This window comes from Leguminivora glycinivorella, chromosome Z, assembly GCF_023078275.1.
Source record: "Leguminivora glycinivorella isolate SPB_JAAS2020 chromosome Z, LegGlyc_1.1, whole genome shotgun sequence".
In the NCBI taxonomy this organism is placed as follows: Eukaryota; Metazoa; Arthropoda; class Insecta; order Lepidoptera; family Tortricidae; genus Leguminivora; species Leguminivora glycinivorella.
In genome coordinates, this window is record NC_062998.1 from 19683659 (window position 1) to 19705204 (window position 21546).

Below are 21546 nucleotides of genomic sequence, written 5' to 3' on the forward strand. Positions count from 1 at the left end.
GGCAAGTTGAATAAAAGCTTGTATAAAGGCTCGTTTTCGTGAACTGTCAAATCACCTCATACAATTTACGGCTGTAAGGCAACCAGGTAGGGTTTATTATTGCACTTTAATTACATATTAATGATTTCTAGCCCGTAAGATATAGGACGTAGTTACGCAATAACGTTCCAATCCATCTGAAATTGTCATTGAAATGAAAGACTTTTGTTTTTCATACAAGGTCCAAAATTTAATGACAATTTCATGTGGATTGGAACGTTATGGCGTAACTACGTCCAATATTTGCTTTAACAATGGATAGATATTTATGCGGGTGAAAGTGTAATTTAGGTTTTTATAAAGAATCAAATATTTTTAAGCGACCCGATCAGATATGTATGCGGATAAGGACCCTCCCACATGTACCGTCTTGCGATCGTAGCGTCGGGCCAACTGTATGGCTAAGCCGCGCTGACGCGGCGTCTTTTTCCATACAGTTGGCCCGACGCTATACGCTCGCGAGACGCTAGAAAGAGAGACGATGTTTTTGCCGGTCACGGAGCATCACAAATTTTTGCCGGGAACATGTCGTCATATACTTATGTTATGGCCCACTATAGAAAATCAGATATTTTTGCACGGCTGTTCATAGTCATTTATGCTGGTCACCAGCTGGTGTTCCATGAATATTTGGTTTAGTTGAGTGGAGAAGTGCCATTCAAAACAAGCGCTTTGTAAACAACGATGTATTTAGGTGATTTATAATTATTATTGTTTTCAACTTACGGTTACGTGTTCGCGGTATGCACAGAGTAAATCTTTAATGAAATTGAGTCATTTTTTTTATATACACAATTAAATTTGAACCAGAAGCACTATACCTATACCCGCTCGCATTCCCCTTTTTTCTATTCTAAGTAAGAATCGATTAATACGTATCTGAATATGTATGAATAAATTAAATTGTAATTGTTTACATACAACCTGTGAAGTTTGGTTGACAAAATTTGACGTAGGTACTGTCATATATATTTTTAAAATGACGTACTGTTAATACCAGCGTAATGAAAATGTATTCCAATGAGTAAAACAAAACATTAAACTTTTTTCAATTTAACCGAACTAGAATGAAATCATTTATACTCATTCGGTTGTGTTCGTTATTTTCTTTGATAATGTGATATATTTTTATTTATTTTTTATGCACAAGCCATGCACCTTTAAATTTTAAATGAGATTGGATCTCCACCTGACATATTTGATTTACCCTATTTATTTTGAGCACAGTTTTACACTGGTATGGTTTTTCGTGTACGTACACTATTTTCTGTCAAAATATTTGTCAAATTTAATTGTCAACGCGGAGCGACCGGCGACACGTCTGCCTCCGACGAGCCGCTCACGGCATCTAATCGAAAGGAGAATTCTGACAGCAATGGCGAATGTATGGAAATTTTACGATAGTTTAAATTTAAGGTAAAATTTCTTTGTTTCCTTTGAGAGGAAAAATATAAAAAACCTCAAAACTTCTAGTCCATTTATCTGGCTTTTAGAATCACTTAATGTTATAACTAAAGTATTGAATTTTTTTAACAAAGTTTACTAAACGGCGACATACGTTTTTCTCATTTTAGGTCAACTTTGCGTGGGTTTATTTATTATACCTTTAATAATTAGAGATTCTGAATAGTCAAAAGTTGTAGACACACTCTTTAAGATAATAACTCCATTTATTTTATTTCATTTAATTTAGAAATGTGAGCAGCATTTGTTAAACGCCGAATGCACTTTTCGAGGATTTCGTACGACCCCCTCTTAAGATATTTCCGTGTATTGTGTACAGCTGTTGAAAAATGCATGGTACCACTTTAAAGGTACCATCTAAGATCCAGAAGGAACTGTTACTTAATGCCGTCATTAATTCCAATGTTGACATAATTATTATCCGTTTGCTTTTGTCAAATACTTGGTCTTTTATAATGAAATTGACACCCTCAATAGAAGTGTACAATTTATCTGGTTCAAAAAGTATGTCAGTCGGTTCTGATACTAATTGCCCTTTTTTTTTATGGCGATACATGTTTTGTTTTAGAGCAGAAGTGGACGGCAAGTTTTCTGCAACATTTAACGGAGCATTTGCTTTATTACTCTGTATAACTTTGCATATTTTCATCCCAGATGCAACATCACTTTTCATTTTTTTTATCAAATCGCTAGTACACTTTCTGCCCGGATCAGGGTCATGATTGTGGTCTTCATTCAATTTCTTTATTTTATAAACTTCATCCCTTAATGTAGCACTTACAGATGCTCTGCATGAGTACAATTTATTTTTTCTCATTTCGCAATACCAGTAAGAAATTTCATTCACTGATTTAACTTTTTCATAGCTAAAACCGTTCTTAAATAACTTTATACCACCTTTTGTGGAAGTAAATGTCTCACATTCGTCATCTGTATCACTTGATTCACTCATGATTATACTTAAATACTTAAGTAATATCCGATATTAAGTAAAACAGTTTCTATTATACAAGTATGAACCACACAAACTTAATGAATAAATAAATATCGACCGTAATTCTACGCGTATACGAATACCTCGATCGTCTACCCACTTATTACAATATTAAATAAACTCCAATGCATACCAACATAAAGATAACATTTTTGAAGTGTTCAATTTGCATGAATGCCTTAAATGTTAAAAATGCCATGTTTTGATTTGGATTTTTAATTATTTAGTAAATAGTCATTTCGAATAAATTATGATTTGGTAAAATAAAAAAATGTCAAAGTAAATGATGTCTATTTATATTTTTGTCAACTACTCAGTTTGAGTAAACAAGGTTTGTTAAAATAAAAAATGCCCAAAAAATGTTTTACCAAATGTTAGATTTGGCATTTTTTCTTTTGGGATAATATTGGTTGGCAATTAATCATTTTGATTAATTGAAGTTTGGTAAAATGAACATTGCCAAAGTAAGGAAATGTCTAAATATTTATTTGGATATCATTATTTTGGCAAATATGCATATGTCACACGATAAGTTGGGAAATGATGAGTTGCCTTTTAAATTTTTGGGAAACATTGTTTGGGATGTGAAAATCTGGCAAATAACTTTCGGTAATACATTAGTAACCCATTAAATACCTACCCCAACCCAACTCAAACTATAAACTTCCCTAGTATTAAATACCTGATTGTTACCGCGATTACATGTTGAAATTTTGTGTGTGGCAGCTGGTGGTGGTGCCGGCACTGATCTCGGGCAACACGTTCATCACTGTGCTGCGGCTGCTGTGGGTGATGTGCGCCGCGTGCCCGCAGCTCGCGCTCGCGCTGCACCAGCGCTCCATCGCCGACACGCTTCTGTGTCTGCTCACCGGGTCCGCGCTGCACCAGGAGGTAACACTCACACCACACTATAGCTGATGCGGCCCATGATGATCCCTATGACAGTTCACTTTTGTAGGGAGTAACTGTCAAGTGTCAATGTCAAACGTTTTTGAACTTTTTATGATTTCATAGCCAAAATGGCTTAAACGGAATCCTTATAGTTTCGAGCCGCTATTTAGTTAGCGAGTTTCATAAACCCACACCTGTGTTGTAATGCCCTTCATTATGCATAGTCGCATAAATTACTATTTTTATAAACTGTAACTGCTGAGCCAGGCTAGATAAAACTTTATATATATATATATATAGTTACGGAACCCTTGGTCTGAAATGCGTGGTCTGATATTTTTTTAGAACTGAAACAATTGTTTTTATTTAGAGAACATTTAAGCAATAAAAGAACGAATTAGGGTATTCAATATTTCGTTTGTACTTATCACTATCTATATACCAACATACCAGTATAACAAGGTTGATATTATACGATTCTTATGTTTTTTATCTTATAGTAAATATCTGTTGATACAGGTCAAGTAACTTCATGATTATGACAAAGTTAAAAGCAAAACAACGTACAATTTATACGTTCTACTCTTATTAAACGCAGCTTATGATATCTGCGGACGATATAAACTAGTATAAATCTTGTCAAATGCGTAGCCATTGTTTTTTGTAAGTACAACCATTCAGATTGATGACACACATGTCGTTCCCATTGCATAAAAATGTTTCATTCGAGAAAAATCGAATTGTGATTTCATGTATTACAAAATATGCCAAAGTGATTCACCAGATCGGCAGATTAACGAGCTACTTGCGTCAGATGTTGAATTGAGATTCATTGTATGCGTATGCGCGTCGCTGTGTTTTTGTAACACGGACAATGGTGCAGCCAGGCACCACAAAATGCACAATAGTATTTACATATCATACATCTTTTCAAATATTCTGAGCAATATTACAAATTAACGAGGCAAGTTGACATGTAGATAAAAATACATTAATGCTAAGCGGAAACGCATGAAACTAGAGATCTTTCCAGTTATTTGTTATTTAAATCTAGTCAGATGCTAATAAAAATATACGAAACGATTTCGGTTAGAATTATAGAAAATATTTCCATTGTAAGGTATTCACAATCACCACATAAACATACATAATAGTATTTTATACAATCGTGATATAATACAAAGCTTTTCAGTCGAGTACCATGTTTAGGCCACGAAGCTTGCTGAGTGGCCTAATAGTACGGTACGAGAGTGAAAAGCTTAATTATATCACTATTGTATACAATACTTTTTCTACGAGTCATCATCTTCATCATCAATGGACGGAAATATCATCATTCATGCAAGTTAAAATTAATGTTAATAGCGTCGTTCACCGTTGTATCAACATCGAATTACCTAGCAACCAATTGTTTGTAATAACCGTCTCTGATTGGCCGATAACGCGACAGATAAAAAAAAATGTGTTTCAGATGCAGGAAAATTTGCCAGGTATCGCAAATTAGTATAGAAATCGTATGAAGTTCTATTTTTGAAATTATTACAGTTAACTAAAGTCAACTATAATGAGCTTATTAATCTTATTATAATTGAGTCGGAACTGCCATAGAGTATCCAACACTGAAAAGCTAGCACTTATAGTTTAGTCTGTGGTGCCCTAATTGACAGATTACAGTCGACAAGTAGAAAAAATTGTATTATGTATCAAAGTATATGGGTTGTATATATTTTTTCAGTACAAAGACGGTGGTGGTGAAATTCGTAACTCGTGTCGTTTTAATTTATCGCCACTCGTTTCGAACTTCCTTTCGGAACTTGTATTGTAATGTATTATTATTAGGTTGTTGCATAATTATTTTCCCACTTCAAAAATTTCTTGCTATTTCCAGTATTGTCAGGAATATTCTACAATAAATCTGGTATATAGCAGAATGTTCTCGAATCTTTCACGTCGGGTATATATATAAACGGGGGCTGTCACAGGGATTTAATTAAAATATAAAAAATGGACCAACAACATCTTCGAGCGATTTACTTATACGAACACAAATTGGGAACCAGTTCAAGGGAAACAGCAAATAAGATTAACAGTGCTTTTGGCCCAAACACTACTACCGATCGCACAGTACGAAATTGGTCTCAGCGCTTTGATGAAGGAGACACAAGTCTAAAAGACATTCCTCATACTGGTCGCCCCGTCACTTTTGACGAAGTGGCATTGCGGCGCGAGCTTGAGTTGCAACCGGATTCCACCACCAGAGATTTAGAGAAGACTCTAAAATATCACTACAGTACCATAGATCGCCATCTACAATCCATGGGTTACCGTAGGGTTTTGTCAAGATGGACGCCTCATGATTTGACCGATGCTCAACGTGAAGTACGGTCAGCCAAGAATGTGGTTTACCACTTTTCGACTCTATTTTTAAACACATACGGCCGAAAAGTGGTAAACCACTTTTTTGGCTGACTGTACGTGTTAGCATTTGTGAAAGTCTGCTGCTGCTTCCCCAAAAAATAACTTGAAGTCAATCATCACTGGAGACGAATCCTGGATCTTGTACGAGAACGTCACACGAAAAGCCTTTTGGATACCTGCGATTAACGGCCACCGACACAGCCGAAAAGCAGTACGCATGGTCGGAAATTTCTCCTGTCAGTCTTCTGGGATTCGCAAGGAATGTTGTTTTGGGAGTTACTGGATTTAATTTTTTTGCCTCTCAGCCACTTTCTTTCTGGGCTAAGGGTATTGAAACTTTGCCTAGCAGATGGCTACATGTTCTAGATAATAATGGTGATTATATTGTCGATTAATTGTTTCAATAAATAGATACTACAAAATAATTTATTCGTATTTCAAAGTGGGAAAATAATTATGCAACAACCTAATATAAACGACTTTCTGTAATTTCTCGATTTCAAGTTGATTTAAACGGTGCAAGATATTTTAACTTGATACCAAATTAACTGAACTATCATAGCTGGTTTCACTATGACTCGTGTGATTCACACAACCAAGTAGTTCTCTCTCCTCCCTCCTTAAACTACTTTATTGAAATGATTGCAAGTTTAAACGTTCTGCGTTGTAGTGTAGTTTTGTCTTGTATAATAGAATAACAATGTTTTTACCTTCATCGATTCGAGTTTTATTAATTCAACATGTTATGGGAACCGTTTAAAACACTGTTGAGGGATGATCGCTTTTTTTGAAACATCAAAGAAAAGTAAATAAATATCAGTACATTATACTTTGTCATTACGGCCGACATCGGATCGGGCAATGTTAAAACGCTGTAAGGGTTGTCCTTAATCTCTTTCGCTATAACCTTGTCCTGACGTGGTACTTTGTGATTCAGCAAGTGGAGCTGCTCCCTCGGTCGCCGCAGGAGCTGTACGAGATCACGTGCCTGATCGGCGAGCTGATGCCGCGCCTGCCCACCGACGGCATCTTCGCCGTCGACCAGCACCTCGACCGCCCCTGGTCCGCGCCCACCGAGCGCGCCGCGCACTGGCAGTGGCGCGACGACAGAGGTACCAGTACCACACGCTTTACATTATATCCATTCAACATACTCACTATGAACCACTATAACTCCGCTAGCCAACTTTATTGCCACACGTGCCAGCGAGTATTTAAAAGCAAGTTCGGCCTGGTCAGCCACGTTAGAGTACACGCAAGGAAACATTCGTAAGATGTATTTAGGGTCGCCGTCATCGGAAACTATGAGGAGGACTATATGAAATAAACCAATAACTTATTAAACATTGCGCTTTTTATGTCTGCATTGATTTACAAACACACGACATGAAGTGGACAAAATATAGCAGACTATCAAATATTTCTGTGTGTGCACGCGAAAACGTCCCACTTTGTCGATTGCTATAAAGCCGCTTTGTCAGTTTACTCATATAAAGATACAAGTAAATCTCGCCTTAATGGTAACCGACAAAGTGGGACGGTTTACTAAACACACTCACATTTTATGTATACAGCAAGGGACGAAACCACTTAGCATGATTATTCCATGGGGAAAATTAAGCTGTTCTAGTCCCATTCACGAAGTGACTAACTATTGTACAAAAATATGGGAAGGCTGAACTGCTTGGCTGGTATTCTCAAGAGTACTATAGAATGGTGGACTATTAAAAATATTTGTGTTTTGTGATGTTTAAATAAACCAATAAAAATTAAATGGCTCTTGCAATAGTGAAATTCGTTTATTCGAGCTGAAAAACTTTGACTACTTTAAGTACTTCGGCATCGTAGAATCAGTAGTTAAACACAAAATACACAAACTAGCTCAGAAAACGTTTACAAGGTTATAAACGTTTTCTGAGCTAGTTTGTGTATTTATGTTGGATAAAAACTAGCCTTTTTACGTTCAAAAAAGTAAACTAAAAAAAATCTAATGGTGAACTTGGTTGTTTTTTATTATGACATACATTTCATTTGAAATGCAATGTATTTCATGTAACACTTGTCATGTTCAGGCTTATGGCGCTCGTACTCTTGGGCCGAGTCGCGCGCGTTGGAAGCGGGCGCGACCGCCGGCGAGGAGGAGGTGTGCCTCACGACGCTGGGCCGCTCGTACACCGTGGACCTGACCGCCATGCAGCAGCTCAACGACCACACCGGCACGGCGCGCCCCGTGCAGCGCGTCGCCCCCGCGCCCTCCATGCCCGACCAGACCAACTCCGCCAATGCGGCGCCAGGTGACACTTACTCCACAACGTTTTTTAGAAACTTACTACATGCATTGAATGTTTCTGAATCCGTCATTTGTTGCTTACTACTTGCGTTTAAACAGGCCCCAATGAGGAGGCCTTTAGGATGGAGGTCAGATAACAGTCGCTTCCGTAAAACTAGGTCGTGTAATCCTACGATCTCACGACCCGTACAAAATGCGCGGAATCTCTCAAGGAAGATCAAGTGCCGAGAGCAATTTCTACCGAAAACCTTGTTTAATTTATAATTATTAAATTATATTTTGTGTCATTTGTAGATCCCCGCATCGCTATGGTGCGCTGCAACCCCGGGCTGGCGCGCGCGCTGCTGGCGGTGCTACATGAGGTGTACTGGAGCTCTGCGGGGCCCGCCGTGCGCTCACAGGCGCTCAAGGCCATCCTGCGCTGCGTCTACTACGCCGACGCAGCGCTGCTCCGACAAGTGCTCAAGATGCAGGTCAGTTTCCACTAACTTTTTTTTTTAATTTAGTACATACCTATTATTCATTGTTTTGTAAGTAGATATATCTTTTCTAAAACCAAATAAGATGTAATTTATTTTGTTTGATGGTTTTCTGTTTGTGCAGGTGATATCGTCTCACATCGCGGGCATGATGGCATCGACGGACCTGCGCATTGTGGTGGGGTCGCTTCAGCTGGCTGAGATCCTGATGCAGCGTTTGCCCGAGGAGATGGGCGCGCAGTTCCGCCGCGAGGGCGTGCTGCACCAGGTGGCTCAGTTAGCCGAACGTACACCACCCTCCAATACGCCCAACCAGTCCCGCCAGCCTAAGCTTAAGGTGACCCTTATTTACTTCTGTCAATGGAGTTGGGAATTCAAATTTGTGTCACAGATTAACCATTAGAATTTCTCTTGACAGTTAAGGCTGTATATCGTTATAGGTCTTACTCATATCAAGGTTTTGTTAAATCAATACAATGCTAGTTTTCGTGATTTGACCTGTACAGTTGATTCTCGAATGCTGAATGAAATGTAAAATTCATTATATATGATTGACACTTTTATAGTATAAATAAAAAAGTGTTCAAATATATGAACAATGGTAATCCACCGCTATACTGTATGTAAGTGATATTTTGTGTGCAGTCCCCGGCGGCCAGCTCGCGCTCGAGCGCCGCGTCGAGCCCGCCCGCCTCGTCGTCCAACACCTCGCTGGACCACAACCTGTCGCTGGCCTTCTCCGCCTCCGGCTCCTTCATCAACTCTTCCATGCGTAACTATCCGTCTGACTACATATTAAACGTTACCTTACTTGGTTATTTATCGCGAGGATCTGTCGCAAACTTTCTGATCTGTCTGTCTAAATTGACTAGCTGGTTTTTTAGCGGCTCCACACGCTTTGCCACAAGCACCAGACACATGCCAAACACCAACGAACACTCATGGCATTGGTGACCGTGCCGGTACCTCGATGCAAAACACCGACGCCGGTGCCGATCTCTGACCAACTCAAACCAAAACAGTCAGCTGCCCATATCCACGTGTTTGTTGCTCGTGTGCGTTATCGAATTCTAAGATGGGGTTTATACAGCAAATAATAAGTAAAAATGAGTCAATTTTATTGCAGCTCCGCTTGGAAACGAGAGTAGCGGCCCCGAACCCGGGACGGCTGCGTCGGCCGCGCAGCCGCAAGCGCCTGCCGCAACGCACAGGTCAGTTGTGTTGCCCTTCTCGACCATATTCGACAGGTGAATAATACTTACACACTTCTGCATCCCCAAATACATTCATTATTTATTTATGTTTACGATTGGAATCGGGAAACCTAAATAAATAATGAACATGCAACCAACACGCATGAATACGGGTCTATCTAATGCATGCATTTGACAATGATACTGCTTATTTTGAAAGCAGTCTAAGTCTTTATTTTTTTAATCATGACGAAACAGAGACAAATGAAGACACTCATACAACAGACTTAATGCATAAATGCATAATAAATTTATTTTCTTTCTTTCTTTTTGTTCAATAAAAACTTCACACATTTTCGAGAACATAATTTAGTAATGTGTAATTGCCTTAAAGCTAACTATGGTGTTTGCCACAAACCTGAAATATATTTATTTATTTATTTATTTTATTTTTATTTATTATTCAAATAAGTTACACAGCATAACAGTAAAACCAAAGCACTGTGAAACTAAAAAATAAAAACAATAGGTATAAATATAGCACAACAGTAAAAATCAGACAAAAAAAAAACAATATTCTATTTAGGCAATATATGAACAAATACGACTAAACACAAGGCATCGCCACGCTTAGCGAACGTGCTTGTTTGTCGAACATCCAGAGGGATGTTTGAGGAAAACAAAGGTTTTGGAAAAGGAAACGGACATGGATGCTATTCCAGTGACCAGCATCAGTGTCCAAGTGCCAAACAGAATAGGCAAATGCGTATCCACACGTACTATATTAATTGGCTAACGAGTCGTACTCTTGCTACCGAGTTAGGCTGCTCTCATGTCACCATAGAAACACATTTACTCGAGTTGGGAAAAAACTACAAATACAGTGTTTGGATACCGCACGAACTTGATAGAGATCAACTAAACCGCCGTGCCGATATCTGCATACAACTTCTGTCTTTTCGCCGCACATTCAACTGGTTGGACCATCTTATCACTGGAGATGAAAAATGGGTCTTATATATAAATCACACACGCAAACGTCAGTGGCTAGCTCCAAACGAAAAAGGAATAGAGGCACCAAAACAGAGCCTCACCCGAAAAAAGTTATACTGTCCGTTTGGTGGGATATTCATGGTATTATTCACTGGGAACTCCTACCAAGTGGAATGACTGTTACCGCATCAGTATACTGTAATCAGCTTGAAAATTTAAACCAAAAAATCTGTCAGAATCGTCCACAGCATGCTAAAGTTTTTTTCTTACACGACAATGCTCGCCCACACATTGCAAAATAAAAATTACAATAAGCGAATAATGTCAGTGTTAATATGTGTGTTATTATGTCAGGTCTGCGAGCCCGCTGCAGCTGGCCGAGATGCTGAAACGCAAGCGCGCGGTGAAGCGGTCGGGCGGCGCGCCCGCGCGGCACGCCCGCCGCCGCGACGACGCCGCCGCGCACAGCTCGCACGCCGCGCCGCCGCACCACTCGCACCAGCTCCACCATCAGCACACTGCCACTGCTCACAGTACGGACAACCCAATCCTACTATAACAGTCTATTAAGACAATTCTGCCAACAGAAAAAGGGGCAAATTTTGAAAATGTTGCCACAAAGGGTTTACTTTCCATTGCAAAATTGAATTTTGTGCTTTTCTTTCTACTTACAACGTTGTGAAACAGAGAATATTACAGTTCTTTGAGGAATGCTTGAAATACTAGACGAGCATGTCAATGAGACAATGTCTTCGCTGATTATTGTTTTAGTCTATCCATTCTGATATAGTTCATATTTACTTGAGATGACGTGCACTACCTTGACTCTTCGTGGTCAGTGGTTAAGCCATTTGTGTCATAAAACAGAGGTAAAAATATTCTTTACAATATCAAGTTACACTACCTACTAACGAATTTCTAATCTGAAGCGGAAAACTGATTGTTCGAGTCTTATAAAGTTTTGACTTGACTGTAAATTCTGGTCAGGTTCAAGCGCTGCCGCGTCATCGCGGTCCACTAGCCGCGTGGGCGCGTCCAAGACGTCCTCATTCCTGTCTTCGCTCAACCCGTCGCGCTGGGGCCGCTCGCCGCACACGCACAAGGACACCGGCCTGCTAGCCTCCCCGCACTCCTCCGCCAACCTTACCGTTCAAAACAAGTGAGTCATTGTTTATACACTTTATTCTACCATTCACGCGCAATCATGACTAACTGGTCATCGATCCTGCAACCCAATGAAAAAATGCTCCTAAGATATTTTACAAGGTTGTTTTCAACCATATCTTTCACATGAATTATAGCTTCAGGGACGATAAGCAAATGTTTGTTTAACTAATTATGCGGTATTAGCACCAAGATTGATATACAGGATACTGAGGCTTTTTGTGCATTAGCGAGAACGTATAATAACGACATGCATTTGCGAATTTGTGTTATAAATGCTGTACTTTGTAAGTAATAATTATTCTCATTGATTGAACAAGTATGTCTAGAGAGTCTGGTGGAGAGGAATGGATACAAGTCAAGTCAGCGCTTGTGTATACTCAACAACTGTTGCAAATATACCAACCAATGTTCGGACTGACAAGAGAATGTAAATCAGCAGTTAAGCGAGTTGTGTATTACGTTACTCTTAGGATATCATATGAGATCATATAATGAATGTGCACTATGCGAGATGAAAATTAATAGATGGACCATTTCTTGAAAACTAGTCGAAGATTCTTGAACTGTTTTTATTTGCATACTTACGTATGTAAATAGGCGGACAAAATGCAATATTATGAATCTTATGATGCCATAAAGCTGATCTGATGTTGACTACTGGAGAGTGACATGGTCACTGTGTAAAGTGAATATTTGTCAATTTTATTTTTTATTATTTATTTATTTTACTTAAACACCACAAATTACATAATATTTTTTAAAAAGTATCGCTAAACCAGCAAGGTTTGTCTCGATACTCCATTCCGCAAGGTAAAAAAAAAAAAAGAAACTAAATAAGTGCACTACAGATAAATACTTACATCCTAAATAACATACTTAATACTGAGCGCGTCACGTTATCAGTATGACACCGGCCGGCCGAGCAAAACAAGAACCGGTCAGCCGTAGGTACGTGATACAGGCTGCTCCATTTATTACAAATGAACTATTTTTTATCAGTTAAAATTATTTAATTGGTTAAGCATTTCTTTTTTAAGTATATTTGCTATATTAGTTGGTGTTAACTTATCTCTACACTGTGTAGGTAACTTATTAATTAAATCTGGTATAATATAATCTGACGTTCTCCTGCCATAAAAATTATTAAATTGTGGTTTCCGAAGCATTTGGTTTAACATGTGATATTTAAATTTAGTGTGAATCGGAAGGACCTTACAAAATTTAAATAGGTCACTATCACATACAACCTCTTCTTTTATTTTATGAGGTACTATTATCTTTAAGAGCCTGACTTTTAGCCTATATATTTTGTCTAGGTATGATTTAAAAGTGCGACCATAACTACTTAATCCATAAGAAATGACGCTATCCACAAGTGCATTATAAACATCGAGTCTAATATGATATGGGATCCTATTTCGTAGAATATATATTTTTGCCATTATTGCTCGTAACCTAGTACACACTGAGTCGATTTGGTCTCTCCAGTTGAAGCGGTTGTCAATTATAACACCTAAATATTTGTGTTTACTAACTTGTTCCAGCGGCATACACTTGCAATTTTGATCAATATTCGGTAGCATGTGTAGACACTGGTGGTCGTGCCCTATGATCCTGACTTCTCTTACCGATCTTGATTGACTTGAGTGTATATGAAGCAGTTTGGTTTTATCTGCAATGTGAATATCATTGTTGCTATGCGAATATTAATTAATTTTCATTGTTTCTAAATAAACCAACCAGAAGTTATGTTGATTCTTTTGCTTTTTTTCGTTTGCTATTAGTAGTTTTTCTTAACTATGGGGACCAACAAATCACACTTTATATGCAACTTGGGAGACAAAATAATCTGTTATAATTTATCACGCACATAAAGAGAAACCTGGTAACCAGTTCATATGTAACAAATATGTAAGATGTCTTCAAATTGGTAACAACTTTTACCTCCTGTTTTATTTCATTGTGCAGAAATTGATAAAAATCCAATATTTTGATTAAATCTAGCTGATCAGATCTTAGGAACTAATTATTTAACAACACAACCCTATGGATTAGTTAATTACATAAATATTTATATTATTTTATTTTACATAGTAACAGATTAACCGTTTCAGTGCAGTTTTTTTGCAACACATGTAAATACTTCAGCGAGGGCATTTATATAAATATTCTAATGGGTTAAGAACCGTTAATTTAACCTTGAAAAATACCTGCGTGCTCATAATCGGCGATTTCTTGCTTTTTTATAACATTGTTTCTACGTTACTTTGCTTGTATCTTATTTTCAACCACTGACACTGCAGCCTAGTACTTATGTAAATTACATCAATCCGGCTCTTTTATACATGTTTTGATATACCTATTGTCAGCTTCATACAGGTCTAGACAGTCGCGTGAAATTGTTAGACGAGTGATTTTTTGTTCCACTGAAAGGAGCTTTGGAACCCATCTCGCCGACACCTTGGAAAACCCTAATTCGTTGACTATAATGTTTTGAGTTTTTTCATAGGAGATGCCTACGATGTCGGCTATTTCTCTCACTTTTAACCGTCGGTCTTGGATTATCATTTTGCATACAGTTGCCACATTATTTGGATTGGTCGCAGTAGTTGGCCTCCCGGAGCGAGGGTCATCTGCGATACTGACTCGTCTCCGCTTGAATTCAGCTGCCCACTTTTTTACCATCGTATATGATGGATCGGATTGCCCTAATGTACACTGCATATCTTCATAAATTTGTTTCGCAGTCAATCCTTTTTTATGAAGATATTTAATTACATCACGTTGCTCCAAATTGTCCATTGTGAAAAAACTGCTTACACGTATTTTTAAATGAGAGGAAAAACTTATTTTAAAATATTGCATAAATTTTAATCTTGACATACTTACATTACATACAGATTTCTACTTATTATTGTTGTGTTGTCAGCTATTAGCAATTGATTTTCTTATACTTTGCATCTGCTCATGTATTTTATCCAAAGCTACTTTTTCTTACTTTTTATTGGCCTTGCCTTGCGCTAGTGCACCTTAATATTCCTAATATACCTTAATAAAACAATGCCTTTTCGGTTTATTATTATTCTAAATTCTTTTTACTTTGCATACGTTAAACACTGTATATGCGATTGTCCATTCTGCTAAATGAGTGCGCAATAATAACTGTCTACGTCGTCTTTTATTCAAAAATGGTTTAATATCTTTCACATATTTTACCCTTTTAAATGGATTTCATGGTTACCATTACCGAAAAGAAAATCCCAATTTACCCAATTAATTACTAATTTATACCATAAAATTAACCGGCGAACCCGAATTAACGATATTATGCTGCACATACTTAACGCTTCAACAAAATAAATGTAGCATAATAATTAATAACGTTCTCACCGACCTTTATTTGCACATACTGTTGCATAACAAGATGTGGTCGTCAGTTGTTTAGTTAAGAGTGTGGTGTGACATATATCCGCTATATTTATCCAGAGAGAAAGTCCGCGAGTGGATCCAGTGGACGGCGGCACGGCTGGTGCGCGAGTGGGGCGCGTTGGGCGGCGGCGGCGGCGCGCTGGACCAGCTGGCCGCGCTCGCCGGCGCGCTGCCGCACGCGCCCGCGTCGCAGCGCCGCGCCGCGCTCGAGCAGCTGCGCGACACGCTCATGCAACACGACGTCTCACCCTTCGAGGTATGCAATACGATACGATTATAAATGGGGCCTACTAACACGGCGTGCGAGATCGCATCCATTTTTAGTCACATTGCGGTCTGTTGAAGTTACAGCTCAATAAATACACGCACCGCATAAGTGGGCCCCGAGCCGGCTCCGTACGACGCTTCTATTAAATAACCACGTAACTACATGTGCATTACGTGCAAGCAACTAATTAACAAGGTAAAATAAATCAAAGTTGTGGCCATCACAGTAAATGATATAGCCGTTATAGCTAATATACGATTAATCGATTATATTACAAAATAGGCGGCATAATTAGGCCGGTATTAGCACTTATCAGCTAATACCGGCGAACGCTGTACCCACATATTTAAATATGATTTTATTGCATGTTTCGTTTATATAAATTTTGTATTCATACATTTGTAAATAATACTTAAGTAAGACTGTTTTGTATTTCTCTAAGTTAAGTGAATGTTATATTCTTTTTGGAGAAATAAATTCTTAAACCATAAACCATAAACAGTCAGTAATTGTAATTATGTTCTCGAAGAATTATTGATGATAAATTGCAGTAGATAAGTCAGTCTATGACACCCTGTGAGGACATACAACACGGTGATAATGATATTAAGAGCAAAGTAGGTAAATGTTGCTGTTTCTTTCAATCATGATAAATCTCAATTTATCATCTTCGTCACCTATCAGGAAGTAAAAGCTCGGCTACATATGCGCGTTTTGAGAGCGTAGCGTCAGTGGAGCGCAATGATAGCGGTGCGCCGGACGTCGGCGGGAACTAACGAGCGCGGATTGTTACGCTATCAAAATGCTCGTATGTTTGGCCGAGGCTTAATAGGTGTTCCTGAGATTGATATTCAGTTGTGTAACAGTGTTTTGTTTGTCCAGGTGAACCACTCTGGCGTGCTGGGCGCGCTGCTGCAGTACCTGACGGGGCTGGACGACGCCACGGTGGCGGCGGCGGTGGCAGCGGCGGCGGCGGGCGCGCGCGACCGCGACGGCGAGGGCGAGGGCCGCGACGCCGACCAGGTGGCCGCCTGCGAGGAGCGCCTGCGCCTCTTCCTGCACGTCTTCGCCGACATGCCGCTAGTGCCCGAGTAAGATGATCCCACGACATAATCATTCACATACACGGTGTAACATGAGGAAAAATTGTTTTAACAGCGTATTAAAAATGATCACGTTTTTTATTAGACTAAAACCTGATTTCGATGATACATTTATGATGTCGATGATGTCATACTAGGGGGCGTAATTTAACTATCTATCTGGATAGATATCAAAATCTGACAAGTAAGACATAAAAAGTAAGTTTGAAGTAAAAAAGACACAAAATTAATTTTAAGTACTAATAGCTAGTTTTAACCCTCAATAAAAAATCAAAAAGGTAATCACGTTCTATATCCCGGTCTATATAAGTCTATTGAAGTGTTAATTTTACGAATAACTAAAAGTTTTATGTGAAAATAGGTATGTACCTCTCAAAAATAATATTTTTTTGTGTAATTTACTGAAATTGAAATAACAATTTTACCCTTTCTTTTAGTCCCAGATATCTCAGTGGTTAAATCTTGTGGGTTCCTTATGTTACTCCGTGTATAGTTTGTTTTCATACTGGCTCATTTCAAACATAGACAGAGAGAATCATATAATCTTACAAATTAAAAAAAAGTAAAATTTTAAGTGTATAATAATGTAAAATAATGGTCAAAAAGTACAATTTCGTTCAGCTATTAAACAAATTGGTGTGACTCTATCAATGCGAGGAACAATGATAAGAGACGACTCACAGTGGTGTAATATTACAGTGTCGGCGAGTGGTCGGACAGCGGCGCGCTGCTGGGCAGCGGCGGCAGCGCGCTGGCCGCGCTCGTGGCCAAGGTGAACGCGTGCGTGTCGCACCTCGAGCAGTTCCCCGTGCGCGTGCACGACCTGCCCGCGCGCCCCGCCACCTCCGCGCTCAAGTTCTTCAACACGCATCAGCTCATGGTCAGTCTACACTAACTAAGTGCCCTCTTTGAGCAACAACAATGAAGATCTCTCATAACTATTATTCGGACGGTTCCGGATCATTTCTAACAACACAAGGTGCACTTTGTAGGTTGCCACCAGTAGTTGGAAATAAATACATAATAATACAATACAATACAATACTCTTTATTGCACACCTCACATAGTTTACAAGTAATGCACAAGAAACAAAAACAAATTAAACAGAGGTAACAACAGGCGGTCGTATTGCTTAAGAGCGATCTCTTCCAGACAACCTTTGGGTAAAAATAAATAAATAAAAAATATTTATTAGTTAAAGTCTGTGTGGAAAGAAAATTATCATGAAATTTATATACCTATAATGGCCCCATATTATTTTTCCGGACATACATTATCCAATTTTTTAATATTCATTCTATGATTAAACTAAAATGTATATTTTATTACAGTGTGATCTCAAACGCCACCCAAGTTGCACTAATCTCAAGCAATGGAAAGGTGGTGTCGTACGGATAGATCCGCTTGCCTTAGTTCAAGCGATAGAAAGGTAAGATTCACTAGTGTGGTATATTATTTGTTTCTTAAGTCAGTCCAAGGTAACTTTGCAACGATGTTAGCACAAACTGCGAATTGTAACTGTCTTAAATTCACAAAAGTTTCACGTTTATATCAAACAGTCTGTATCAAAATCTCTGCCTATATAACTTAATCAGATGTTATTTAGAAACAAAAATATATTACACTTAACTAAATATCTATGTGGCCGCCGTGTGTGGATTGTGAAGTGTGTTTGTTTGTCGTCAGATATCTAGCACAACGGGGCTACGCCAGCGCGCGGTCGCGCGACGGCTCGACGGCGGCCGCGCAGTCGGACGACGAGGCCGGCTCCGACGACGACGTCGAGGACTCGCTCGCCACGCCGCCCATACACCAGCCCACTGAGTACGAACACTCATTTACTACTATCACTGCCAACGTTTTCAGGCTCCTTTAGACGGCACACGAACTTGGAAGCAAATTTAGTTATGTTCTGCCAGGCAATCATTGCCGCGCATGTTTTATCATTTACCGCGCGACCATACTTACCTGGCAGGACTATTAACGTAATGACGTTACTTTCAATTAGGCACATCATGCAAGTTCTTACAGCGTGTCCGCACGTTCCTAATTTGAGGAGTGTCTTTTCAAAAGGGCTTATTTCCATTTTTTCTTTTTTTTAAACTATGAATGTAGTTTTTTTTAGTATAGAAAATTACGTGTTGTTTTGAGATTAAAGCTCGAAAAGTCTCGCCCTGATCTTTAAAAAAAAGAGTAACATCAAAGTTTAGAACACATTTTGAAAAATGTGTAATGATTATTTATGTGGATAAACCAATGTATGTAGTACATACAACAACATTGATATCAACTAACTTAATACAAAATCCAAAAATTAAATAAAACTATTTTAAAATAATAACGTTTACGCTACGAGGCCACAACAAAAGGGCTTAATTCCCAAAAGTTCGCATCAAAAGTGCTTAATTCTCAAAAACATATGGTAATTAAATATTTATTTAGGTACACATGTTACGTTTGATGTAATCATAGCATTAACGTCAACTTACAATATTACAATTTTGCAAATTAAATATTAATTTCAAAATCAATTCCGTGGAATTATGTTTTTCTCGAATTCCCAAAAAAAGTTCAAAGTGGAAATAAGCCCTTTTGAAAAGACACTCCTCATTTGTAGTGGAAAATGACTACAAATAGAGAGTATTTACATTATTTATAACTGTCTATTACAACCCATAACTGATACTTATAAAATATATTTCTCACTTAGTAAAACAAGTTTAGCAAAACTATTTTATGTACGTTGTTAACCTTTGTAATGTGGTGACATAAAATAACATATTTAATGGTATTTTCCAAACACTACAAAACTTACTAAGAATATTCCTATGTATTTGAAAAATTTGCACATTTTATATAATATATGAAGGTCACAGAGGCACTTACACGATTCGTAGACTATGTCTACCTGTTTTATAAAACGTTTTTAAACATGATATGTTGCCGTTAGCACGGATCACAAGCTGGAGTTCCTGATCGGCGACACGGTGCTGCCGTACAACATGACGGTGTACCAGGCCGTGCGCCAGTTCGGCGAGCAGACGGACGCCGACACCGACACCGAGACCCCGCTCGGTGAGTTGCTCACCCTTTCCTATGTCACTTACATCAATTTATCATTGGCTCCCAAAATATGAAGAAATTTTAGATGCGGGCAGCGGGCTAGATTTATACCAATAATGCATTTTTACTACAATGCTGGCCATCTCACATACTATTTTAAAAGACCGGCGGCGGGCCGGATACAATCCTTTCGTGGGCCCGACATGGCCCGCGGGCCGTACTTTGCCTACCACTGAACAAGTCGAATGAAAAACTATGCTTACCCCTTCAATATCATATGGCTTAATATCCCTTACTCTCAAATGTGTTAATTATTACTGGGGTCATAAAAAGTTACAATATTAGACTATACAGGTTAGTTAAAACAATCAAACAGTGCAAAATGCTGCAATGCAAAAGTTTATAATATAATACAAATATGTTTTAATAAAAGTTTGATTACCTTCTTTCAAAAACACGGTTACTGTTTGCATTTTTTAACCGACTTCAAAAAAGGAGGAGGTTCTACACAATGACTAAATAACTATGCATATTATCAAATTATATAAAAAAAAACTTGTAAAATTCTTTATACTGTCATTATGACCTTCTTGTAAATATTTTCGTTTGATGTGATATGCAGCGAACGCGGGCATCTGGGTACAAACGCACACGATCTACTACCGCGCGGTGGAGGCCAGCGAGCCGCCGCGCGTCGACAGCACCGCCTCGCGCAAGGGCAAGGGCCAGCCCACCAAGCTCTCCTCTCGCCGCAAGCCGGACGTTCTGTGGAACGGTAGGAAACATTCTCACAATCACAGCTTACTCGATTTACCCTAAGGCCGACAGTCCACTATCATGCTATAGGCAACATGCCGTCCTTTTTCTTCACGTGGGAAAAAGGGAGGCATGCAGACCTATGATCATATTTCTATGGAAGACATATGATAGTGGACTCTTATAGCCGGATCCACACAGAGCGAGGCACGACGTGAGACCTGCTTCAACCAGAGGTAGTGCGTGCGAGTTGCTCGGCTGAACAATCTGCCTTGCCTTTGGACGTTTGCCTTGCGAGCACGTTGCCCCGCTTGGTATGGGCTCGCCTATTCAGATTATAAACAAATAGATAGTTGTCTTAGATCAATGTTTTGAGTGAATTATTTTTTGGTGAAGCCATATGAAATTGATAATGTATTGAAAGATGGAGTGGTACCAACGCGCGAATCACCGCTGGTGATGATCCTGCGGTCGCCGCTGCTGGCGGGCGGCAGCAGCGGCGGCGAGCGCGAGGTGAAGGACGCGGCGCTGCCGGCGCTGGCGCTGCTGCGCGCGCTGCACGCGCTCTCGCGGCACTGGCCCTCGCTCTACCGCGCCGCCTGTCTGCCCGACCACCGTCCGCTAGTGCCTAACGCTGACTTCATCAATGCCAAGGTACTTACCGCTTATTTATTCTCTACAGTCCGTTTCACGAAAGCTGCCCATGGAATTAACAAAACTTTGATTGTATGATTGAAACCTGTATCGATATGTATATTTTAGTGCCAGCTTACAAGACTGACCTGACCTGTACTTACAAGACTTTTAATAACGCAAGGAAGATGATAATTGTATATTTAATTTCATGTAATTTTTTGTGTTTTTAGCTTGCTGCCAAAGCCAACAGACAACTTCAAGACCCCTTAGTTATAATGACAGGAAACCTTCCGCCTTGGTTGAAAAAGGTTGCATATGCGTGGTGAGTATTATTTGTGTCAATACAGAGACAAATACACGGA

At 39.1% G+C, this 21546-nt stretch overlaps 1 protein-coding gene across 7 annotated transcripts in view; it reads left to right on the plus strand.

The window, feature by feature from the left end:
- The window catches only part of LOC125241886 (E3 ubiquitin-protein ligase TRIP12), a 113416-nt gene that overhangs the window by 87439 nt on the left and 4431 nt on the right, over nt 1-21546 (plus strand). For 6 of the 7 annotated variants that reach the window (XM_048150571.1, XM_048150576.1, XM_048150577.1 and 3 more), the window contains exons 15-32: nt 3224-3388; nt 6744-6918; nt 7879-8100; nt 8391-8569; nt 8700-8912; nt 9221-9347; nt 9702-9822; nt 11116-11294; nt 11749-11920; nt 15415-15613; nt 16508-16716; nt 17428-17608; nt 18061-18158; nt 18416-18553; nt 19680-19804; nt 20415-20567; nt 20973-21202; nt 21415-21506. In XM_048150571.1, coding sequence (XP_048006528.1) covers nt 3224-3388; nt 6744-6918; nt 7879-8100; nt 8391-8569; nt 8700-8912; nt 9221-9347; nt 9702-9822; nt 11116-11294; nt 11749-11920; nt 15415-15613; nt 16508-16716; nt 17428-17608; nt 18061-18158; nt 18416-18553; nt 19680-19804; nt 20415-20567; nt 20973-21202; nt 21415-21506 — 2978 coding nt within the window. The remainder of the gene's footprint in view (nt 1-3223; nt 3389-6743; nt 6919-7878; nt 8101-8390; nt 8570-8699; nt 8913-9220; nt 9348-9701; nt 9823-11115; nt 11295-11748; nt 11921-15414; nt 15614-16507; nt 16717-17427; nt 17609-18060; nt 18159-18415; nt 18554-19679; nt 19805-20414; nt 20568-20972; nt 21203-21414; nt 21507-21546) is intronic. The other variant, XM_048150578.1, reaches the window with a different exon arrangement.